General features: G+C 32.6%; 4 protein-coding genes and 1 pseudogene across 9 annotated transcripts; 2 read left to right on the top strand and 3 right to left on the bottom strand.

Moving 5' to 3' along the window:
• Positions 1–233: 233 nt before the first annotated feature.
• On the top strand, positions 234–2,841 carry DEG3 (DegP protease 3; the record flags this gene model as incomplete). Its single annotated transcript, NM_105236.2, has 8 exons — positions 234–606; positions 710–955; positions 1,196–1,391; positions 1,527–1,786; positions 1,855–1,982; positions 2,092–2,265; positions 2,349–2,399; positions 2,509–2,841. 8 exons carry the CDS (start codon positions 234–236, stop codon positions 2,758–2,760), a joined length of 1,680 nt encoding a protein of 559 aa, NP_564856.1. The 3' UTR covers positions 2,761–2,841.
• Positions 2,842–8,312: 5,471 nt separating this feature from the next.
• AS2 (Lateral organ boundaries (LOB) domain family protein) lies at positions 8,313–11,159 on the bottom strand. 5 transcript variants are annotated; one of them, NM_105235.5, is made up of 3 exons: positions 9,988–11,146; positions 9,473–9,589; positions 8,313–9,206 (listed from the first exon to the last, which is right to left on the bottom strand). In NM_105235.5, exon 3 carries the CDS (start codon positions 9,154–9,156, stop codon positions 8,557–8,559), a length of 600 nt encoding a protein of 199 aa, NP_176739.1. In that variant the 5' UTR covers positions 9,157–9,206; positions 9,473–9,589; positions 9,988–11,146; the 3' UTR covers positions 8,313–8,556. The 5 variants fall into 5 exon arrangements, with proteins under 5 accessions (NP_176739.1, NP_001077778.1, NP_001077777.1 ...); NM_001084309.2 differs by having other exon boundaries at positions 10,342–11,146; NM_001084308.5 differs by having other exon boundaries at positions 8,316–9,206; positions 10,789–11,159.
• Positions 11,160–13,798: 2,639 nt separating this feature from the next.
• On the top strand, positions 13,799–17,630 carry KOR2 (Six-hairpin glycosidases superfamily protein). The gene is made up of 5 exons (NM_105234.3): positions 13,799–14,437; positions 15,668–15,969; positions 16,147–16,744; positions 16,831–17,003; positions 17,078–17,630. The coding sequence occupies exons 1-5, from the start codon at positions 14,041–14,043 to the stop codon at positions 17,477–17,479; spliced, it is 1,872 nt and encodes a 623-aa protein (NP_176738.1). The 5' UTR covers positions 13,799–14,040; the 3' UTR covers positions 17,480–17,630.
• A 463-nt stretch (positions 17,631–18,093) lies between these two features.
• On the bottom strand, positions 18,094–23,750 carry HEXO3 (beta-hexosaminidase 3). The gene is made up of 14 exons (NM_105233.5): positions 22,962–23,750; positions 21,044–21,118; positions 20,431–20,466; positions 20,229–20,340; positions 20,076–20,146; positions 19,852–19,982; positions 19,692–19,757; positions 19,495–19,595; positions 19,354–19,413; positions 19,243–19,276; positions 19,069–19,167; positions 18,915–18,974; positions 18,581–18,831; positions 18,094–18,479 (listed from the first exon to the last, which is right to left on the bottom strand). The coding sequence occupies exons 1-14, from the start codon at positions 23,304–23,306 to the stop codon at positions 18,313–18,315; spliced, it is 1,608 nt and encodes a 535-aa protein (NP_176737.2). The 5' UTR covers positions 23,307–23,750; the 3' UTR covers positions 18,094–18,312.
• Positions 23,751–24,123: 373 nt separating this feature from the next.
• Positions 24,124–24,959, bottom strand: AT1G65585 (annotated as a pseudogene). Its single transcript has one exon.
• Between the last annotated feature and the right edge of the window lie 254 nt (positions 24,960–25,213).

The raw sequence follows: 25,213 nt of genomic DNA, 5'->3' as shown, positions 1-25,213 counted from the left end.
TAGCTTTTCATTTGGAAACAAAACATATCTCATACAGAGTGCATCATTAATTAGGAAGTTATGGTTTTGGAATTTGAAAACTTTACATTTAAGAAACGGAAACAAAGCATATCTTATATATACCGAATTTTTCCTTTCCTTTTTGGGTAAATTATGTAACATATATAACCTAAATTATGTAACATATTTATATACCTATTGGTGTAACTACTCTCAACGCTCAAATCCTTCAAATGTCATTCCTCTGTGTTCGTACCGTGTCCCGGTTTCGCAGCTTATCGAGAGCTCTTGCTCCTGGTTTCCTTCTTCTTCACGGCAATGCAGTCCCGAAGACAGCAGTTTTCTTTAGACAGCAATCTTCTAATACTCGTTTATTTTCTTCTTATACTGCACCATCGGGTGTTGAAGAGAATAACTCCAAGTCGGCGCTGAAGAATAAGTTGCCGCCAGGGAAAGAAGTATCTAGTAAGGATGCTAAAGAAAAGATTACTACTTCTGCCATTGATTTGGCCCTCAACTCGGTGGTGAAGGTATTCACCGTCTCTAGCAAGCCTAGACTTTTTCAACCTTGGCAGATTACTATGCAGAGTGAAAGCACCGGCTCTGGTATTGATAATTTTATTCATATAGTAATTTAGGAAATTTTTCTTTACCATAAAAGAGTAGGAATTTTGGTTTGGCTTACATACTTAGCTTGGAATGGTTGTAGGTTTTGTAATCTCGGGAAAGAAAATTCTTACGAATGCTCATGTAGTGGCTAATCAAACATCCGTTAAAGTCCGAAAGCATGGTTCAACCACAAAGTACAAAGCAAAAGTTCAAGCGGTTGGTCATGAATGTGATTTGGCCATCTTGGAGATTGATAATGATAAGTTTTGGGAGGGAATGAACCCCTTGGAACTCGGGGATATACCCTCTATGCAGGACACCGTGTATGTTGTTGGCTATCCAAAAGGTAAATTTTAAATGATTTTTATAATTTTAAGTACTTGTTAAATATAGTAACAAACCAAGAAGCTATGTTTCATATATCTAAACTTTCAAGTATGAATCGTCTTGAATGCTATCTTGCATCACGTAGAAATTATAGCTATTATAAGAATATGTGCATATAGGTTGTGACAACAATTTGTGTTATGGATACTCGTTAAAAATGGCTAGTTAATTAGTTACGTATGAGCCCATATTAATGCAGGTGGTGATACCATATCCGTTTCGAAAGGTGTTGTGTCGAGAGTTGGACCCATAAAATACAGTCACAGCGGCACTGAACTACTGGCAATACAAATAGATGCAGCTATCAATAATGGAAATAGTGGTGGTCCGGTAATCATGGGAAACAAAGTCGCTGGTGTAGCATTTGAAAGTCTATGTTATTCCGATAGTATAGGGTAAGTTATAAATCATAAATCCTGAATACGTTCGGTTAAATGAATTCAAATTAAAATACCTATATTGATATGAAATTTCTATCTCTGTGGACATGATAGATAACCTTATATTTTTATTTTTCTATTCATCTGCAGCTACATAATTCCAACTCCGGTCATTAGGCATTTTTTAAATGCTATTGAAGAAAGTGGTGAAGATGTTAGTTTCGGCTCAATAAATCTAACATATCAGAAAATGGACAATGATCAACTCCGTAAGGACTTCAAAATGAGCGATAAAATGACAGGCATTCTTATAAACAAAATAAACCCGCTTTCGGATGTTCACAAAGTTCTGAAAAAAGATGACATCATTCTCGCGATTGATGGTGTTCCTATAGGAAACGATAGTTCAGGTAACTGTCAATATATATATAATTGTCCCCATTTTCACACTTTTACTAAATCTTTCTTTTGTGTACAGTCCATTTTCGTAAGAAGGAACGAATAACTTTCAAGCATTTGGTTTCTATGAAGAAACCATGTGAGACAGCATTACTTAAAGTCTTAAGAGAGGGAAAAGAGTATGAGTTTAATAGTAGTCTAAAATCCGTAAGTCGTCCTTCGCAAATAAACTAAAACTGTATATGTTGATTCATGTTTTGTTAGAACAAACAATTTAACGAATAACGATCTTTATGGTTATATCTATTGTACGCAGGTACCACCACTAGTTCCAAAGCGTCAATATGACAAGTCTGCAAGTTATTATATATTCGGGGGTCTTGTTTTTTTACCTCTAACTAAACCATACATTGATAGTTCTTGTGTTTCCGAATCTGCTCTAGGAAAGATGCCCAAAAAAGCCGGTGAACAAGTTGTAATAATTTCTCAGGTTTGTGCTTCTTTTTTTTTTTCCACCTTTCAAACTTGATAATTAATTTGTGCATGGATTTAAAGTTTTGTTTCCTGATACAGATTCTAGAGGATGACATCAATACAGGATACAGTATTTTCGAAGATTTCCAGGTAATGTATTTATTGCTTACTCTTTTGTTTTTTAATTTGAAAACAGAAATTACAAAAGGAGAATATAAATCTGACACTGTAAAGTTTATTTTATTAATAACGGAAACAGGTGAAGAAAGTGAATGGAGTGCAAGTGCATAATCTCAAACATCTATATAAGCTTGTAGAGGAATGCTGCACAGAAACTGTGAGGATGGACTTGGAGAAAGATAAGGTTATTACCCTCGATTATAAGTCTGCGAAGAAAGTCACTTCTAAGATCTTGAAAAGTCTCAAAATACCATCGGCCGTGTCTGAGGATCTTCAGCCTAAACAACAGAATAAGCGCAGCAAAGTTCCTCCAAAGAGTAAAGAACATTGAGTCATCAGCTTCATGCTACAGCTTGATGTTCCCATGGAATATAGGATTTAAATTTAAAGCAATTACTAATTGAATTTAATTATAGTTACCAATTGTAATAACTTATTTTACGTACTCGTATTCGAGATAAATGCTTCGGGAAGTCCAAATTCTGATCTAGTTTACTGCTTTTCCTCATCTAGTCTAAGGATAAATAATCAAACCCAAAAATTGAACCGGACCAAATTGAAAAGAGATTTTTTGTTTTCGGATTGGTTTCGGTTCTATCGTTTAAACTGATCGACATGATTTTTAATGTTTCTTAGGTTAAAATGTGGACTTTGGTTCGATTTGTCCGAACCGAACGATTAACCTAAAATATCTGATAATCAAACCAATCCCAACCGTTCAAAATTTGGTAATACTTAAAAGAACAAATTACCAAACAGAACTGGCCTAATATACCATACTCTCAGGCCTACTTTTTACTCTCAAGTCTCAACTAAATTATTCTAAATTACACTAGTCTTGAAAAAACGATGATAAATCACTTTTAAAATATTAAATATATATATATATATATGTATATATATATAGCTGAAGAGGGGAACAAATAAAACTTTTGTGTAAACCAAAAATAACTAAAAACTCCCATATTTCGATAGTCATGTTTAAACGGTCTCATTTTACCAATTGACCTTCATATATACATACACTAACTTAAATTCTTACCAAAAAAAAAAAAAAAAAAAAAAAAGAATTATTACAAATATATCTGGGCGTATCACGTATGTGTTAACTGATTTTTTTTTCATAAGTAGCATCTGAATACCCGAGTAAACAATTTTTTAAAAATGTTTAGTTTACCGTACAATTAGCACCTAAAGTTATCTAAAATTGGAACTTAAGAATAAAAATTCTAATTACAATCTTTAAAACTGGAACTTAAGAATAAACATTCTATAGTTACAAATGGAACTTAATTACACGCATTTGATCTTCACATAGACAAAAGGAACTATAAGAACTCAAAGATTGAATGTGCGTTGCGTCAGCGGTACAATTACATTACGAAGGAAAGTAGAGGGAGAGAGTAAAATAGTGGCGATGCATTTAAGACAAAGAGCATCATTGCGAAAGTACGTCATCATTGTCATCCTAACCTCTGTCTTTTTTATATTAAATTTTAATGATTTTGTAGTCAAATAAAAATCATAAAATAAGAAAATAAAAATAAAAATTGACTACGTCTTTCAAATCAGTAGACATCTGATAATTCTGTGCATGATGTGATATGAGCGAAAAGCAAAGCAGCTTCTCTGCTGTGTTCTTTCTTCATTATTGATCTCTCTCCATTATAACTTTTAATTTAGTGCCACAACTCACATTTTTAAAAAAAAAAAATCTGCATAATTATGTCTAGTTCTTTAAACGTATATATGTTCCTTTTTAATATGTAATCTCATATAGTCATATCAATATAACTATATAAGAATGAATGTATTTTACATTTTATTCATGTTTTGGATAAGAAACAGAAAAATGAATCATACTACAAAAATGCATATTATTGTTTACGTTAACATCAATTCATTGCAAATGTGAAACTATAGTCTATATCTATATATTTACTACGTTTTCTGATGGTTTGAAAATTGAAACTATTGCATTTTTTTTTGAAAATATTGCATTTGCAATTATAAATATAGAAAATTAGAAGTACTATTATTTTTTTGTCTCAACAGTAAGTGCAAAATTCAAAATTCAAAGAAAATATTTGAAATTGAGAACATCGATGGAGAAATAGAAAAGCAAGAGAAGGTAATAAATGAGAGATGATGATCTCTCCATCCCAAATGACATATCCTTAGCCATGAATTTTTATAAAAAAAAAAAAAAAAAAAACTGGTATATTTCTTATTTTAAAAAGGATTTAAATAATAAATGGAATAGGCTCATATCGCAACCACCACTATTCATTTGCCTTTTTGTCTCTATTTTTGTCATTTTCTATTTCGTCTCTTTGGCTTTCTTCTTTTGGGAAACCCTTCTTGCTTAACAGTCTCCTCTCCTCCCTCTCCTAACTATTTTAGAGCTTTTGCATTTATTCATTCTCTCTCTTTCTCACTCTTCTCAAAACTAACACATTCATTGCTTTACACTCGTGTAATATACTCATTATATTCATTCACATTCAATTCCGACGCCAAAAATCACACCAAGGAGAACTTTTTCGGTCTCGTTAGGCCAACTAATCATAATATCACGGTTTTGCTTAGTGCTTAGTAACTCTCTCTTAAGCCCTGCCATTGCTCTTTAATTAGCTCACCCAAAAAAAATTATCACTATGAAAATTTTTACATGTACTTTTGGAGTATATATATTACTATTGTCATAAATTAACCCGGGGATCATAGTGATAAAAAATTGTGATTCATAAGATTTTTAGGTGAATAAGTTATGCAATCAATAATGAAAACACCATTTTTTCTGTGGCAATGTAAGATTAGGCTCTTCCATATATGTATAGTTTTTTTTAGGCAACAACTTTTAATTGATTCAGCTCAAAACACTTCCATATATGTAGTGCTTAGGAAAAGAGACGGACTCAGATCTCCGGCTGATAACAACGGCTTGTGGACAATAACTCAGATCTCTGGCTGAAACGAGATGGAAGAGGACTTCATGTACAAAAGAAAACTATAATCCAAACATAAATGCAATGACATACTAATAATTAACATGACTTATTAATTATGGACTAAGCCACATATCAAACAGGTGGCATGTAATTTGTGCAGGCCGAATTCTAATACTCTTTTCGAAAAAATCTAATTCCAAAAATTGAGTCACAAAGGCTCGCCAATTGTTTGCTGTAAATTCTGGACTCCTAAACCCAAAGCATATATGCAACATGAAATGTACTGTATATATTTGAATAAATATTTCAATTGTTTTCTGAAAACACTGCACCCAATTTTGTATTATTCCAAATTTCAAATAATAGTATATATATACATAAGAAACATGTCCCATGGATGAACATTGTCTCTCATATTATGTGGGGGTCGCTTTGTTTGTTGAGACAGAGAATAAAGAGGGAGTAGAAAAAAACAGCTTTTTAGATAATGTATTAAAATGACAACAGTTTGTAAAGAATTGAGAAGATCACAAAAGAAGGTTTTGGATGGATTCATGAAGTAAAATTTTCCCACGAACTAGTACCTGTTTCTGCAATCACACTATTAGATAAGTACAGTTCTCACGACTTTTCCCTATGTTATATACCAACTTTAGTTTTCATTAGCAAAATGAAATATGTATTCCATAATAACATTTTTGTTCTTATTAGGTCTCGTTTTAGAAAATAATTTTTTCAAATTAAATATCTTCTAAAACAAAATTTCCTTTTTAAACCCTATTAGTTTAGCGAAAAAAACTATTAGAAATCTTCAACTCTTAAAATGAAAGACAAAATATCAACTCTCCAATGAAAGCAATAAATCCACAAAGTTTATTGATTTTATCTTTTAATCACCAGCTTTTGTTAACTGAATCAAATTAGTCTCGTCATTAAGTAGCTTGATATAACTATATTATAGGGTTAAACTTGATTCAGTTAAAAATCAATGATAAAAAAATGTAAAAAAAAATGTATACAAGTTATCAGCCTTATCTAAATTACATATTACATTAAGTGATTCAGGCAAACTAACTCAAAATATATTTTTTAGTTCTTTAAGTTGTTAATTTTATACCTATCCATACTCTAAAATGTTTTGCACCGATCAAAGTCTGATCCAGTTACTTATTCGTTTCAACTTTCAACAATGATCAATTGTTAAAAGCATTATTTAAATGGTTATTACTTATATATGTATTATAATGATATAATCAAAAATATGTGTTATTATGAATGAATGGTTTAAATATAATATATTTAATATAATATTTAACTAGAATGAGATTATGTGAAAGAAAAAAAATCAAGAAATAATGTAAAATTTTGTAAGTACTTAGATGTAATTCTTGTTAGAAGCTCTCAGGGGTTTTAATTAATCGAATATCTAATAGGAATTCCGATGTCAATGGACTGCTTTGGTAGACCTTTTAGGGAATGAAAGATTAAAAAAAAGGTTAATTTTATTACATTTATTTATGGTGTAATAAAGTAAAAAGAAAATAGATGATGCAACCGTGCGGGCGACAGATGCAAAGCGAGCAAACCATATTGACAATCCTTTACTTTAGGGTTTCTTCAAAAGTACTCTGAAAATTTGGGGGATTTTGGTCAACACTGGGAATTGTGTCGATACTTGTCATTAAATATCTTTAATTAATGAATAAATCAATAAAAGTGTAAATATAGATACTATAATCATCATTGTTATGTATCTTAAATGCGATTGACTAGTTGACAATAATAATGCAATTGAATTGACTAGATACAGTTGCATTGTGAAACGCAAGACGAAGAAAAAAAAACGCGTCTTTAACTAAACAAGTTTCCTTCTTTTTAAAGCAATCAGAGAAAAAGAAAGAAACTATCTTTAAACAAGGTTTTTACTTTGATTTCAATCAGCTTATTAGTTCATTTTCCATAATTCATTAAGAAACGTTTAACTCACAAAGTTTCATCCCACCACATAAGTTAGTTTTATTTATAGCATCTGGGGGATTACGAAATGTTACCAATCATAGCTAGTATTTTACAAAGTATGCTGAAAATTATTATTTTTTGTATTTACAAGATACTAATTTAGTTTTATCTTCTGAAAATCTTCGTTGATGGGTATATATTCAGAGGTCTTTGTAATTTTTTTTTGTAATTTTTTAGTTTTTGAAAATAACTGATCATATCTGTTTATTAAAATTCTTTTCACTAATATATGTTTGTAGGTTTTGTGAAAGGCGCCCTCTATATCACTAACTTTTTCTGTGAATTTTCAACTTGCATATAGAGTAATAGCACCAGTAATTTAATTGAGATTTTGCATATTACTATACCCAAATAGTAAAATAAGGAACTAGTAACTTTATCAAAAAAAACTAAATTAGTTGATGTGACAATTAGTATTTACAACAACAATAAATAGAGTCATCATAAATAGATGAAGGAGACTTTTTAATTAGAGAGAAAGCCTAGAAAGAGCTAGTGGGTATAATTCGCCCGGAGATAAGATGTTTCATGTTCATGTTATATTCCGTTAAGCCTCTTCTTACATCAAATCTTATCCTTGACGCTGACAGTGTTCCACATCAAACCTCTTTTCTTGCAAATATCATTTATATAAATATGTCAATTTTAAATGTTTTTAATAGTTTTCCTTTATTATTTAATTTTAAAATTTGAACTACAAAAAAAATAAAAGGAAAACACTATAATACATTTATCTACATGGTATACACTATATTTCATATTCATAATTTTTACTAATAATGTTTTTTAAATACTTAAGAAGTCTAACATTAACCATTAAAATCACTCAATGATTAACTGAATTTAGGTCTATATTCTTGCTGGAGGTACATATGCGGATCAATAGACTCGACATATTTGGAAATAATATACTCTATAATGCAAGTATGTGATATCAATTAAGAGAGCAAGTCCATAAAATTTGAAAGAAATACAAAAGTGACTATCATAATATATCTAAGTAATAATAATAATAAAAACCGAAATTAATGTCATTAAGAGAGACGTACCATACGTTTAAAATATTTTGGTTTTCCACATCAAATATTTTCTTAAAATTATAGTTTTCTCATCACCAAGCGATCGACGAAGATGAACACCACCAAAACCCTAAAATCTCAAGACGGATCAACAGTACGGCGACCATCATCTCCAGCGGCGGCTCTCGGCTGCTGAAACTGAGTGATCTGTCCAATGGCAAGAATCCCACCGTCGTAGTTGTTACCGGCCGGAACATCCAAGCCACCAAACATTTGTTCTCTAGGAAAAAACTGGTGGTGGTGATAGTGGTCTCTCACGGCGGTGGCTGTTCCATCTGCTGCTCCGGCGAGTAAGTTGATGCCAAGACTCTGATGAGTGGCGGCGAGGATACCGAGGCTTTGGTACTTAGAGAGCTCAGATTTAGCACAGCTGAGATCTATCTGAAGCTGACGAAGCTGATGTTGGAGGAGAGAGATGACGCCGACGCAGCCGTAGACAGGGTCACGGAGGCGCATGTCGGCTTCATAGGCCAAAGAGTTCACTGCGTCTTCACGTTGTGAAGGGTGAAGCTCGTTGAGGAGCTTTGTCACGTTACTTGCTCCAAACACTTTGTGAACGTTTGCGAATTTTTGTGGCTGGTCCGGTGGGAAATAGGGCGCGAATACACATTCCGGTTGACATTTTCGCCGGAGGAATTTGCAAGCGGCGCATGGTGAGTTTGTTGAAGAAGATGCCATTTTAATGACTTGAAAATGGAGTTTTTCAATTTTTTCTCTTTTCCCTCTCCCTACACAAAGCCGCCATTGAAAATTGAGAGAAATAAGGGTTTTTGAATTTAGTTTTTGGAGGTAGAAGGTATAAGGAAACAAAAAAAGATATTATGAAATCAATTGTGATTTTGGAGATATTACATTATCTGTTTTTGTAATCAAATATGAAATTAAGTGAGAAAATAAAGAAAGAAATAATGTAGAGAAGTTGCTCAATCTTTATTGTTGTCAATTAAAAAAAAAAAAAAGTTGTTCAATCTCTATAGAATAAGAAAGCTTTTACCTGCGAGTAAATTAAAGAAGCCTTTCTTTGAATAATGGCTTCTGTTGCTCAGAGGGGAAATAAAAGAAGATCCTCTCTGCTTTCTTTAAGCTGCTATTTGGGGTTGCATACAAAAAGCTGTAAAATAAGAGAAACTTTGCAATTAGTAGTATTAAAGATATTTGGTGAGCTATATATGCACATACACTACACACACACATAAGTGTATATGTATACTTATATATACTGATCCAACCTTCTTGTCAACTGTTGAAAGCAAATAGAGGAAAAAATGAGTAACATGAAGGTGCTTTTCGAAAGTCAAACATAAAGGTATGCATCCAAATATATAATATATGCTTGGGAGATAAAAGATCATTTCAGACCTAGAGATATGTGTAGCTATATGATATAGAGGAACTTGTAGCTATATGATTGCTAGTCAAATTTTGGTAACTAGACCTAAGAGTCTAGAGACAACCTGAGAGATTTAAAATCATTATAAAAACAAATTAAAAAGAGATGGAAATTTGTACCGTGTAGTTGGAATGCGTATGGATGGATTAACGAAATATAGGGAACAAAACAGATGGGATCAATGGTGTTCTTTGTGTTGCTTATAGGTAGGTATGAGAGAGGGAAGAAGAAGAGAGAAGAGAAGGAAGAAGATGTAATTAATTACTAAAAAGCAAAAGATTGGATCTCGTGAAGAAGAAGAGACTTTTGGGTTTTGAGGCTCTCGATGGGCAAAGCTCATCTTGTGCTTAAATTTCCTATTATATTAGTATTTTATAAGAAAATGAGCTAATAAATATGATAAGACTAGTACTAATTAATGTTATTTATTTTTAATATATATACTTAACTAAATAAATAACTATAGAGTATACCTTCAATAGTAATAGGATTTGGTACTAGAGGGAATTGATTTCCATGTGAAGAAGTTGCGAGTTTCTAAGGAGAAGAAGGGATATTGGGATGAACCCTTGGACCCTAGCATAGACTCTAACAACAATAATAACAATAAATGTATAGTTATTAGTATTAAATTTCAAAATAAAAAAGTATCTAGAAAGAAAAAAAAGGAAATAAATGTGAAAAGGAGAGATGGGAAATGAGAGATGGGGTCTGACTCTGACTCTCCTGATGGATCTTGGGATGAAGAATTTTGCTCTTTTTATTCTTATTCTTTTTGTCTAGGGATTTACATACAGTAACCAAGCATTTTGTTATTACTATTATTATACTCTCTACTAGTAATTCGCATTAATATTATATGATACGGTTTGACAAAAGCTAAAATATAAATACAGTCGAAAAGTTGATAATGAAGTTACCGTCCTCAAAGTTTCTTCGGTCAAACCCATTTTTTCATGTTTCTTTATACCAAAATCCATAAGAATCTACTGCCACTTTCTTTCTTCTCTTCTCTCTCTTTCTCTAATTACAATATATAATATTATATTAGGATCATGCAAGTGTCTTTATTTTTGACTCGCTAGTTTTACGCAAAGTAAGAAAGAAAAAAAATAGAAAAGAAAATAAGTGAAAGAAAAGAGGAAGGCATAGAAAGATGATGAGTTTAGGATCAGTACTCCCTAAGGTGTAGGGAGATAGAAAGAGAAAATCGCCCAGATGCAGAGGCTAAGGAAACGGAGAGAAAGAACAACTTTTATGGTGTGTCGATATATAGAGATAGAGAGAGAGTGAGTGATCACGGACTCTGTCTTTCTTCTCTATATATATCTTCATACTTTCCTCTACGGGAAAATTAGGAGATATACCATGAAACTTGTTTATATAATGATACCTACTTTGTTTTTGGAGTTTAAAAGATAACCCATGATTAGTAACCCTATGAGATTAATGTTACTGGGACATTAGTAATTTTTAAGATGAGGTTATAGTATTTTTTGTTTATGCATTTTTAGTTTGAATTTCCAAATGTGAAGGGAATAGAAAAACATTAATGGAAGTTTTGTATCGAACTGTTGAGAAAGGGGTTAGAGACAGTGGCACCGTTTCTTAGATGCTTTAGGTTTTTAGACATTTTGGTGTTAATAATTGAAGTTACATTCTCAAGACACAAGACTTTGTATATAGTTCTGCATTTTGTTGTATATCTTAAAAATCCTCGAAAATGTTATTATCAGAAATGGATACTTGTTTTTAGTTGGTTTCATAAAGTGTGCCATTTTTGTATAACAACAATACAACCATAATTCAAGTTCATTTTTACTAGTAACTACAGTACTTTTTTTTATGAATCTGAAACCTCAACCAACAGAGCCAAATTCAACCAATACAACAACTACAATAAATGTGTACATTTACCTTATGTACTAGCAGAAATATTCTAAAACTTTGGGTTAAGCGATTGTCAAGGTTTTAAACTCTCTTTTTTCACTACTAGTTCTCCTTTCTTGGTAACAAATGTCAAGTTAAGCAAATTTAAACACTCGATTAAGTAATCAGAACCGAAATTTAGTTGGTCTCTACGATTAGGTCATCACTTTTTACGTACGACCTAACCTAACGAAGAAGCGTGCAAAGAGAAAAAAGAATGGTTATCATGATCATATAACATTTAAAACATTAGTCAATTTGGAGAGAGAACAAGAATGGGAAATGAATAGAAGCAAGTGGGTCGTGGTTGCATATTGCATTGTTGTAATTACTGTTGGAGCAGAGTCTGCAACACTATTTACTCGTACCCATTTTCAAACGACAACCATTCCTTTTATTTATATATTTATTCATTACTTTTGAAATAAAACTATTCATGTCTTCATGTTCTTTGTCTTCTTCCTTCGTTTATAACAATGGGTCCAAAAATCATAGAATTCACACCATATGGATGGTTACACTCCTTCTCTCCAATTAATATTCATAATAAGTATGTTTGGCTGATATCGTTTTCATATTTTTCCATTATTATATATACATTGCGTCTTCTTCTAAAACTAGTTTGGATTTAAATTACAATGTTTTCCACATTTCGGGCCCTACTTACAAGCTTTTTAGTATATAAGTAATAAGTTTACGATTAAGTAAAATCATCTCCAATTTTGAAAATGTTACCTGAACAATCAAGTATAGAAAGTAAGACTAAAATAGTAAAACCAAATACTTCTAAGAATTGTTACACTAGAATAGTTACACTATAACAGTTAATGGAGCTATCCACTTTTGACTAGTCTTGCGGATATATAAACATCTTTATTCAGATAACTCATGGTGACATAAAAAGATTAAAAAAGTTTATTTGATAAACTAAGTATTTGAAACAAAACATTATTTTAACACTTTTAACAGAATTCTAACTTATAACTGACTATATTGATAGTGAGTACATTATCACAATCCTCTATACATATTTTAGGGTTCCTCATTCAAGTATGAGGTTTCTAATACATTTTACTTGGGATAATGGTTCTTTTAGCAATTCATCTCGACATAAGTTAGATCGAATTTCTGTTACGTGAAGAAAACAAAATTTGCTTACATAATCTCTCAACTGAAAAATCCTTGGAACAAAATAAACAGTTTGTGAAGGGTGGCCCAAGCCCAATTAATAAATAGCGAAAGCTAAATGAAAGCCCAATAGATATTAGCTCATTATAGTATTTTCCATACGCTTCACAACATCTAGCGAAGACCAATTTACCGCAGCCTGTCAACAACGCTAGCTACCATAAAATCATATACACGAATGCTCATATTTAGATCATAGCTATGTGAGCTATCTATATTTTCTGCCGCAAGTTACACAAACTATGAAATTTCGTGTTAAAAAAATAGGGAAACTATAGACGGTAAGAACTAAGAAGGATCAACACAAACATTATGTAATCACTCTGTTTTATCAAATCCTCCCTATCAGAAACTATATTATCACTCTCTGTCTCTGTCAATAACATATCAGAGTCATAGTGTTCGGACTTAGGAATGAGGACGTCAATCACACCAACAAAAACAAATGACAAACTCTAAAGAGACTTTAGAATCAGACAATCAGAACCCGAAATAAAAACCCGACTTAAGAACCCTAGAAGACTTGACTGGAAGTCTGAAAAAAGATTTAGTAGAATCTTGTCAAGGTATACAACAAGTAGCCCGAGTTTTGTTGAACGTAGAAACCAAGCTATAACCATGTCATTTACCAAAACATTGATATTTTTTTCTTTTAGGCCCCAAAAAAATACATAGGACATATAGTTATATTCGATTCAAATTAAAATCTGATGTAGGCTTATTGCAAAAAAAAAAATCAATAAACTAAAATTATTTGCTTTTTAATTAATGTTTGGTTGCCAAAAAAAAACATTAAAATTATTTGAAACAAGTCTTCAAACTAATAAATATAAAAAAATTCGATTACAATTCTACTAGAATATACAATATAGACACATCGTTCCCATTTCCTAAGACCCAATTTTGGTCAACTCACTCTTTAATAAAATCCCTCTCACCGATCATTAACCAAAATTAAGTAGACTTCTTATTTTTTCCATAGAAAAAAAGAACTCTTTATATCCTTTCTATATTTCTTCTCCAAAAAAAACCTTAATCATCCAAGCTCTTTCGAAATGCATCCCGGGAATGTATGGGGTGGGTCGCTAGACGCCGTAGACAGCGACCGTATTGCGGCAGAGGAGGAAGAACGGCTGAGGAACACGACGGAGTGGGACAGAGGAGCTATTCACTCACAGAGAAGTGAATTAGACGAAACGCAACAAGGCTGGTTGCTTGCACCGCAAGATAATTGGAGAAAGAAGAAGAAGAAATATGTAAACCTAGGTTGTGTTTCCGTGAGCCGCACGGTTTTCTTGTGGACCGTTGGATCTATTGCCGTCTTGTTTCTCGTCGTTGCTCTTCCGATCATTATCGTCAAGTCGTTGCCTCGTCATAAGTCTGCACCTCCTCCGCCTGATAATTACACTCTTGCCCTTCACAAAGCACTTCAATTTTTCGATGCTCAAAAATGTAAGTCTTCCTTATTATTCTTTATTTTTTGCCGACTATTTTTTCTTATTTATATATTTACATTGTGCATAGTATAATGATGATAGTTAAATTTTAAAATATTTAACTAGAAACTTAAAAAGATGACAAGAAAAAAAAAGACGACTAGATTTTCTGAGTTATCAAATTTTCATTTCTTACTTTTATGGAGTCCAATTTTCATCCAATTTCTATAGAAAAAAAAAATTAAAAATATCTACACCCTTTAAATTAGAAGACTTAACTATAAAAGTTGATGACTTAATAGAGAGTTTTTTAGAAATTTTGTGGAAAATGTGATTATTTGTAAATATAAGGAAACAAACTCTTAAAAGATTAACGAAAAAGTGGAACAATTGCTGATGTAGTTTTCTAATGAAGTGATTAAAAAGTCATTTTATTGTGACTTGTGAGGCAAATTTGAATAATTCCGCGTTAGCAAGCGCAATAACTTATTAGTATTAGAAAACGTTTAATAATTCAAAAATAAACATTCTTTAGGTAGTAGACTTCAAGAATAACACGCAAGTGTTGACATTCTAATAAAATACCAAAATCAATTTCAAGCACGTATATCCGACTAACTTTCAACCTCGCATTTTCTCATTTTGTTCTTGTGAGCTGGCTTCTGGTAATGCTCACAAATTCATTTGGCTTTCCAAGGACTAACGCGGTTTCGATATTTGAGCAGTATAATTTCGTAATAAACCAAAATATATAAACTTAAATTTTGTATGAATATCTAAGTGCTAGCTTGTTTGGAATTATGTTTTTTTCTACACTAAATACATTTTTTCAAATATTCTTCTCTATATCAAGATTAGAAAATAAATTTAAAATCAAAATTTTCTTTTTATATATCCAATATATGCATTTTGTATTATTTTAAGTTGAGAAGGACAAATTAATTCTTGATAGTATTAGTTTAGATTTTCTTAATTAATTAATAAATAGAAGAAATATGGAATCGGTTCAAGACACTCATACAAATGAAATCGAGTTAAACCAAAACACTAAACTAACACCAATATGTCGAGCCACATTTTCATATTTGACCTAAGAAATTATTCAAGAATTCTATCGTGTATCATTCATGTCTATAAAAATATTAGAATCTAAATGGTAAGCATTAGAGGAATTAAAACTGAGTGAAAAATATTGATGATATGGAAAAAAAGATGAATGATGAATAATGAAAATGTGATATTGTAGCTGGTAAGCTGCCGAAGAAGAATAAGGTTTCATGGAGAGGTGATTCAGGGACGAAGGATGGGCTGCCGGACGTGGTAGGAGGATTGGTCGGGGGATACTACGACGGAGGAAGCAACGTCAAGTTTCATTTTCCGATGGCATTCTCAATGACAATGCTAAGTTGGAGTCTCATTGAGTATAGCCACAAATACAAAGCCATCGATGAGTATGATCACATGAGAGATGTTCTCAAATGGGGCACTGATTATCTTCTTCTCACTTTCAACAATTCTGCTACTCGCCTTGATCATATCTACACTCAGGTAATGTATTATTAGTTGTTACTTCTATGAGAGAATGTTACGAAGAATTGCTATGATCGATGCAATATTACAAAAACCGTTATGGTTCTTAGAAAACTCTGTTTAATTACTTTCTTGCGCAACAAGAAACCTAAGCCTAAACCTTTTTGATGAAAGCCCTGTTTCTATGGCTCTTAGGTTGGTGGGGGACTAAGAGACTCAGAATCACCAGATGATATCTACTGTTGGCAAAAACCAGAAGACATGTCCTACGACCGTCCCGTCCTCTCTTCCACTTCGGCCGCTGACCTTGGCGCAGAAGTTTCTGCAGCCTTAGCTGCTGCTTCAATCGTATTCACTGACAAACCGGACTACGCCAAAAAGCTCAAAAAAGGCGCAGAAACTCTATATCCCTTCTTCAGAAGCAAGTCCAGACGCAAGCGCTACTCGGACGGACAACCAACGGCTCAAGCTTTCTACAATTCAACAAGTATGTTCGACGAGTTCATGTGGGCTGGTGCATGGCTTTACTACGCCACTGGAAACAAGACTTACATACAATTCGCCACCACACCGAGTGTACCTCAAACTGCTAAAGCTTTTGCTAATCGACCCGAGTTAATGGTACCGAGCTGGAATAACAAATTACCTGGAGCAATGTTGTTGATGACTCGGTATAGATTGTTCTTGAACCCTGGTTTCCCTTACGAAAACATGCTCAATAGGTACCATAACGCTACTGGTATCACCATGTGTGCTTATCTCAAGCAGTACAATGTCTTTAACCGAACTTCAGGTGATTAATTACTCTGCTTTACTCTGTTTTTCGTTTGTGTATGGTCTTGAAAATGACTTGAACCGTTTTGTGGAGAAAATTTTCAGGAGGGCTTATGCAACTCAACTTGGGGAAACCAAGACCACTTGAATATGTGGCTCATGCTTCCTTCTTAGCTTCCTTGTTCGCGGATTATCTTAATTCTACTGGAGTTCCTGGATGGTACTGTGGACCTACATTTGTAGAGAACCATGTTCTCAAGGATTTTGCTCAGTCTCAGGTAAGAATGGAGCCTTTAAAAACAAATTATGACTTATTTAGAACAAATCATGATTATGTTGTATGTTTGATCAGATTGATTACATTCTTGGAGACAACCCCTTAAAAATGAGCTATGTGGTTGGATTCGGCAAGAAGTTTCCAAGACGTGTTCATCACCGAGGCGCCACGATCCCAAACGACAAAAAGAGGAGAAGCTGTAGAGAAGGATTGAAGTATAGAGACACAAAGAATCCAAATCCAAACAACATCACAGGAGCTATGGTTGGTGGACCAAACAAATTCGATGAGTTCCATGACTTGCGAAACAATTATAACGCAAGCGAGCCTACTCTCTCTGGTAACGCAGGCCTCGTAGCTGCTCTCGTTTCCTTAACCAGCAGTGGTGGCCAACAAATTGATAAGAACACGATGTTCAATAGTGTTCCTCCTCTCTACTCTCCGACTCCACCACCTCCTAAAGCCTGGAAGCCTTGAAAAATATTGCATCTACGTCACTGAGTTTAAATTATACTTGTTATATTCAATCTTTTTTTTTTATTACTTGGTTACATAACTATATCAATTTTATTTTTCCTTTATATATGTAAACATAATAAAATCAATGCAGTATTTTTCTTGAAAAAAATTCTATTATATTCCACATGAAAATACAAAACAAACATTTAAAAATAGATGATTTTGGATCACTCAGTTGTTAGTCTTTTGTCCTAGTAACTATTAAACGAACATGATTCAGTCTTAGACGACTACGATACGAGCATGATTTGGTCATTGGTGACTTCAATAAGCGACCAGTGATATATTTTTATTCATTTTGTAGTCGCTGGCCTTGCATTGATTCTTGTTTGTTTCATAGTCGCTAATTTTGTGACAGTTTTGGTCAACTAGCTACTAAAAAATGTCGATGGCTGAAATTTTAGCGTTGTTGCTGGGGTCAACAAAACAAACATGATTTAGTCACTAGCGAGCGATTGGAAAACAAACATGACCACTCTCTTTCTTGGTAGTGATGGTTCCCTCTCTATCTTTTCATATTTTGTTTCTCTTTCTCGTTTAGATACCAAATATTATGATTTTTGAATGTGGTATGTGCAAACTATGTATTCTTATTCAAGCCTGAAATTGGTAAGGCCTTTTATACATGAATGTTGCAACAATTATTCCCAAATAAGAAGGAATATTTCTACCACTAAAAAATCAACCAAGAAAAAAATTCAAAGTATCCCTTTTTTGTAGGGGTTCATTTCAACCTGAATTGACCAAGGTGTTGCTGACTGTAATATATTCTACAATGCTAATCTTTCGAATCACTGAGCGAGACAAGAACCTGGTTCAAAAGGCACAACTCGTCCGCCACCAACCAAAGGTGCAGCTGCAACTCCTCTTTGATTCAATAGACATCTGAAGTGAGCCAACCTCGTCGTTACATTGTTGGGATTTTTAGCCAATTTTGCATAGGGTGTCCACAACCGCTCTTCCCAAACACAAAATATTTTTTAATGTTTAGCAATTAGTGTAAAGTATGTTTTAAACTTATAAACTTTTTGCAAGAGTTATAAGGAAACGTTTATGTACCTGCAGCTGCGGCAGCGCGAGGCCAAATGGTTTGTTCAATGTCAGAAGCATCAATATGTTCACCCCACATGCAAACCTCGCCACCAAGTACTAGACTTTGTTGCTTTTTATCCGTTATGTTTTGAAATGGCTCGTTTGCGTAAAAGCCTTGCCAAGGTGCGTCTATATGATCCAAATACCAAAATTCTTGGTTACTAACTATACACCTTAAACCGGACGCAGTCACATTCTCAACAAGTCCTGTGTTAAGCCTGATTCATCAAAGGAAAACGTTATATTAAATTCAACGTCGAGTCACAATTTGTACTTCTTTTCTACGTACAGATGCAATTACCAGTTGTGAACCACGGTTTTCCGGTTTAATTTGCTTCCAAAATTGATGAAGGTCTCTTCCCTACAGTATAACATTAGACAAAAATGTAGTAAGTCATATGAAAATTTTGATTACTTGTCGTTTTCATTTTGTAAGGAAAGTGTAATTTAATTACCAGTTGATAATTTCATATCCGTGAGACAAGGCGATTTTTTGCGCCCGCAACACGAAATATTGATAGGCTTCTTTTTCACTCATCCGATGTTTTTTAAGCCTTCAAAGTTAGAAAGTTGGAGTAACATGAGGAAAAACGTTTTAAAGAACTATGCAAGTGTCTGAGTATCATTACCATTGGGCTATTCGCGGTGTTGCAGACCAACAAGCTGCAACGAAGTACATGTAATCAAAACCAACACCATAGATAGGATATATGATAAACAAAAGAGATATTGATCATTACTTGTATTTACTTCATCACCACCCAAGTGGACAAATTTAAACTTAAAGATCTTGCTGAAATCTGAATGAAATATATCCATAAGAAGTTAGGCAACATTTGGTGATGCATACATAAAGCAAAAAGTGTTTTAAAGCTTTTTACCAGAGAGAATGCCATCAATGACTTTGAATGTGAAGTCACTGCTCACGTCAAGTGGTTCTTGACAATTCTTGGAGGGCCACAAGGCAGGATATCCCTTTCCCCTTTATTTATAACAATGAATATTATCATAGTTACTATCGTCGAAAATGCGAAATATATTAGAGAAGATAAAAAAAAGTTGAAGATGAAGAAATTACCATGAGAGAGCATGTCCTGGAACATCAATCTCAGCCAAGACATGGATCCCTCGTCGCCGAGCATAACTATATATACACATACATAAGTGGTTAACATCAATCCTATGATTGTAGTATGATTCATTTATTTGCATGAATATTAGGATCTAGACATATATACTTGACGATTTCAGCAGCGTCTTCGAAGGTGTATCGCTGAGAGGAAGAGTAAGCGCCGTTCCATAGCTTTGGGTAAGAAGGTATCTCTAAAGGAAATGATTGTGTATCCACAATGTGCCAATGTAACACATTCTGCAATCAACCAACTAAAGTATATCACTCTTGGTCATTTATAAGATGAGATTCATAAACTAAACCAAATTGACTCATCTTATAAGAACTTACAAGTTTGGCATATGTCATGGAATCAATCACGTTCTTTATAACCGGAAGTGGCAAATAATGTCGGGATGTATCTGTGTAGTAACAAAAACAGTCGATCAGAAGTGATGTGTTATTAAGTGATTAGAGAAGAAGTTGAAATGAATAATCGTTTACCGATTAAAAGGCCACGGTAAGAGAATCTAGGCTGGTCTATGATATTCCATGGAGTCATTAGAATCTCTATGACCTTTTTCTTCAAATTAAAATGACATAACTGGCTAAATGTCTGCATTTACAATAATTTCATTTTCTTCAGTAACTCAAATCTTTAATTAACTATAATGATAACCAAATTGGAAAAATAGCAAACACAAACCTGTAGACCGTGCAATGCACCATAAACACTCTTGGCCTGCACGCGTGGTAACATAAATATCAATGGAGATTGTATTATTTTTCTTTTCATATAATATTTGATTAAACACAACAGTCCAACACTAGTGGGAATCACACTTATCTTTCACAATAATTTTGTACCTTTCTCTATATTGACATAATAAATAGCTAACGACTTGTGCTTAAGCATTTGTATTCTTATAGAGGAAAAAACAAAATATGACCACACTAATTATCCCATCATGTTTAATACAGCTCACGTGGAGTACACCATTTCATGTCCCTACCTATGTTACATGGGTCTCTATAGTGGGTGAAAAAAAAATTACATTTAAAAGGAAGCTGCAAAAGTACTAGATCATAAAACAAAACACAACAGAAGTGTTTCATTTTTTTTCTTTTCTTTTCTGAAACATGTATTTTACGGTGAAAATTTGATTGCATGTCGAACTCAACTATTAAAGAAAACAAAATCTTCAAAGTTAGGTTCTTTTATGGTTATAAAGCTGAATTTACATTTAAATCTTTATGGATATAAGTAGTTAGAGAAAGTGACAAAAGCTGGGGTTAGGTGTTCAATGGTACCAACTAACCTCAAGTTGTGCATAAGACGGCTTCTCTGGAGATGGAACCACTAATTTGTACGACTCGTCTGCTCCATATTCCAACTGCAACACGAAAATTACACAAATTTTAACGACCTTTGTTGGATTTTTAGTACAAACAATATTTTCTATATTATTCAATCATCTTTTTTTTTTTTACTGGGGGGGTTTCCCATTTTAAATATTATTAAATTTACGTCAATGTTCAGATGATTAATTTCATAACAAGAACATGAAATAATGTATATACAATGAAATTAGTTTCATATTTAAGATTTAAGATTAGGCCATGATGTATACTATTTTAGTATGAAAATTTAGACATTATCATATTTTCTCAATGATATATGGTTGTACTATTAAACTTTCATATCTTTATAAATAGATAAATATTTTTTTATTTAGGACCAGAATCTAGAATAATCTTGCACACTTGCACCAGCTATATCGTATGGTTGTCAAAAGACTTAATTAATATAATTGATACGTATTTCAACCAATATGAAAGTTTCATTACTAGCTACCACTTGTGACTATAATTTTATAGAGTTTTTTTCCACTTATTTGTGATTTATATTACGTGAAATCTTGAAATGATCTGATTAAAATCTGGATCTCGGAATAAAATATTCTCAATGATCTTAAAATAGAACAAATATATATTCAATGATCTGATTGAAGATAACGAGGATGTCCGTGAGTTGGTGGACCACCACACAACCAAGTCGCCAGACACCAATCAACAAAGCCAAGCAACCCAAAAAAATAAAAAAAAGATAAGAAGTTGGATAATCGATACATCTACGCACATCTCAATTCTCATGGACAAAGTTGCGTAAACTAGGATCCAATTTGTAAAATATATTCTAAAATAACTTCTGTTAAGAAAGAGAAAAATTGTTTATCAAGAGTTGACAAAAGAAAAATAGTTATAAATGAAGACAATAAAACAAATAATACCAATTGGTGAATGGTAAACATGTTAGAGGAAAACAATTGAAATATATGTCTCAATTTTTCTTAATACCAACCAGGATTAAAAAAAATGAAAAAGTTTTCAGCATAACTTTGATGGAAAAGTGGAAAAAAAAAAAATGAGAAATATTTTTCTCCAGAACACAAAATAAACGTATCAATAGAAGAATTTCTACTTCTTCTTTTTTTACTTGTGAATTTACTAAAAATTTTAGTCAAATTCTTATGATTTCAGGAAAAATATACACCCATTATATTCAATCTCTTTTAGTTTTGGTATGAATTTAACCAAAATCAAAAGGGAATGCACTAAATAATGAAAACTGCTCAGATTAGTTCTACGTATAATGAAAATAATTATAAACTCTAAACTTCATAAAATTATATATATTTGTTTTTGTCAATTCGTCTAATTTAGTTTCTAAATTTTCTAAATAAAAATATAGAAAAATTTGCTTTAACCAGACAGACTCTGAACTAAACGTTAGTACAATTTTCATGCTGTAATATTAACAAAATTTTAATATTTAAAGAAATGATTATATCCAAAATATCGATGAAATTCATTAAATATTTTTTAGGATAATATAGAAATATTATTTCTTTCTCTTTTTTTCATAAATAATATATAAGTGGACTAGTGGATAGAAAGTGTTTTAGGAAAAAGAAAAGAAAATAAAATAAAAGAAAAAAATAATATGTTGCAACATTTGTGAAAATGACATATCCAAAAAAAGAGGATACAATTTATAACCAATAGAGACAATTGATTTTTTTTTTGTTAAAGATAAAGACAATTGATTTGTCTTTGATTGTGGTAATAATGAGATGATTGTAACTTATAATGACATTAAACGTAAAGCTTTTTTCATCAACTTGAAGATATATCATTAAGAAAAATTGTTGTTGTAGATTGATAGATGAAACTAACCTCATCGGTAGAGGAGGAGATGATGACGTGAAGTCCCTGAAGCAAAGCAGATCCACCGGTGCCTGAAGAATTCCGGTCACCGGAGATGACGTGGCTCAGCCTCACAACACCAAGCATTCTATCAAATCCTTCTTTCAAAATCCCTGAGGCGTCTCCATATTTGCTTCCCTCCGTAACAAGCTTGAAATCTCCACTTAGATACATTCTCCGGCCACCGTGGCTAACTTGTGCCGGTAACGGCCAAATCCTCAACCTCTCTATGTCTTCAAAGGCGGAGATTGTTCCGGCGATGAATAGCATAAACAACGGCAAAACGCCGGCGATCTTTGCTCCGCTACCTCTCATTTTTTCTTCTTTTAAGTTACAAGGAAATAGCAAAAAGCGAAAAATAGTAAAAATGTTTTTAATCAAAGAAAAAAAAATGTAGCAAAAATGGAGGAGAATCTTAGAAGTCTCTCTCTCTTTATATATAGTATAGGCAAGCAAGTAACACTATTATATACACACGTTAGACAAGCCTTTGAATTGGCGCATTTTTTTGAGTAAGAAATGTTATTAATAATGTATTATTTTGTACGTAATCGGTGTTTGCTGATGAAAGAATTAGAGACAACAGTAAATCACACTTAAAAAAGAGAGGAAGAAATCCAATAAATATAATCTTAATATGTTATGTAATAAAATTGTGTTTATTTTAGATTTTATATATATGTATGTAGGGGAAAAGATGAACATTGATGCTGTTTTTTTTTTTTTTCCTTTTTGTTTCATTTGTTAGTGATTTTGGTGAGAATTTGGTTAGTTGCAGGTGATCTTGATATAGGGGACTATGCTATTTGTGTTAAACTTTAATTGATAAAGGGACTCTCTCAAGTGTTGACAACATGTCTCTATGCATAAACATAAAATCAATGAAAATTTAATTAAAATTTAATTTAATTGTATATTTCATTAAAATATCAATATTATATAATATGGTATTAGAATATTAGTTGAATTTACGGTTTATTTTAAGAAAAATATGAAATACTACATAAACACTAATTTTATGTATATTTAAAAATAAACATTAGTTTTATGTATATTTAAAAATATTTTTAAAATAGCCAATATTTTATTTTTATTCTCTTGTTTTTTTTTTTTAACATCTAGACTTTCATTAGATTGTAAAGGGATGATACAGATAGTTAACCAACCATTGTGGTGGTGTTGTGAAAGTTTGATACAAACCATTTAAAGAACAAGCCTTATTAGCGATAGTATCCGCTGCTGCATTCCGTTCTCAATTAACATGTCGCAAAGATATCTGTGGCAGTTTATCCATCCAAAACCGAATGTCAAAGAGAAGGGTATCTATTTCGTTGTGATCTCCCATTGTATTTACCAACTTTATTAGTTCCAAGTTATCTCCTTCAAACACAATACACCGGAAACCATGAGTCCAAATCATCTGTAAAGCGTGGAGAAATCACAGTGCCTCCGCGTGTATCGCCGAATTTGCTGCCTGAAGTTTTGCCCAACCAAATCGAATAACTTAACCACTATTGTCTCTGACTATCCATCCAGTATTTGTAAATGAACGTCCCTGCACATAGCCGCTATCAAAATTACATTTAACCCATTCTGGGAGAGGGGGTATCCATTGCCGACTACGGAAATGCTCATGTGAGTGACCAAACGGCGAGAGAGAATCATGATTTACTTCAGAACCTATCCCAGTCGTATCTATCCATTCCTAAACTTCATAGAAACCTTTTCTTGCTTCACTTGCAGGATCATAGTTTTTCTTTTGAAAGAGGAAAGCATTCCTTGATTTCCATATCCTCCACATCATCCAAAAAGGTAGTAATCGATTGCTGAGAGGGATATTTTGTACCTTATGAAGTTCAAACAGCTTGTTGAAATTGTCTTCCAAATTCTCTTGGTTTTGAGGTAAGTTATCATAAACCAAAATCAAACCAACACATTGAACAATCGAAAGGGAACAACGGAAAAGAAGAATTAGACCAAAACAGTAATATAAAACAGAGAATCAAATGACATATATTAACATACGATTTTAAGAACTAAAAAAATTAATCCAAAACAGAGAATTTGTGACAGATTTCTGGACTGTTAATCCAAAAAAGAGAATTTGACATCAGTAAGTTTTACTTTTTACCAATCTACTTTTTTTTTTGTTATAAAGGTTTGTTTTTACCAATTTACAAGTACAAATTTTGTTGTTATAAAATAAATAATTTCGAATGTCT

Source organism: Arabidopsis thaliana (assembly GCF_000001735.4).
Source record: "Arabidopsis thaliana chromosome 1 sequence".
NCBI classification, from domain to species: domain Eukaryota; kingdom Viridiplantae; phylum Streptophyta; class Magnoliopsida; order Brassicales; family Brassicaceae; genus Arabidopsis; species Arabidopsis thaliana.
The sequence above is the reverse complement of the archived record's forward strand: the minus strand, read 5'-3'. Positions and strand labels throughout refer to the sequence as shown.

What these genes read in the sequence shown, in the direction of transcription:
- AS2 (NM_001084308.5), bottom strand. Translation starts at nt 9,156, where the DNA reads ATGGCATCTTCTTCAACAAACTCACCATGCGCCGCTTGCAAATTCCTC.
- KOR2 (NM_105234.3), top strand. Translation starts at nt 14,041, where the DNA reads ATGCATCCCGGGAATGTATGGGGTGGGTCGCTAGACGCCGTAGACAGC. An exon ending in TGTCTTTAACCGAACTTCAG is followed by an intron (nt 16,745 to 16,830) that starts GTGATTAATTAC and finishes GAAAATTTTCAG; the next exon opens with GAGGGCTTATGCAACTCAAC. An exon ending in AGGATTTTGCTCAGTCTCAG is followed by an intron (nt 17,004 to 17,077) that starts GTAAGAATGGAG and finishes ATGTTTGATCAG; the next exon opens with ATTGATTACATTCTTGGAGA.
- HEXO3 (NM_105233.5), bottom strand. Translation starts at nt 23,306, where the DNA reads ATGAGAGGTAGCGGAGCAAAGATCGCCGGCGTTTTGCCGTTGTTTATG. An exon ending in GACGCTGCTGAAATCGTCAA is followed by an intron (nt 19,758 to 19,851) that starts GTATATATGTCT and finishes GTGTATATATAG; the next exon opens with TTATGCTCGGCGACGAGGGA. An exon ending in ACACCGCGAATAGCCCAATG is followed by an intron (nt 19,168 to 19,242) that starts GTAATGATACTC and finishes CTAACTTTGAAG; the next exon opens with GCTTAAAAAACATCGGATGA.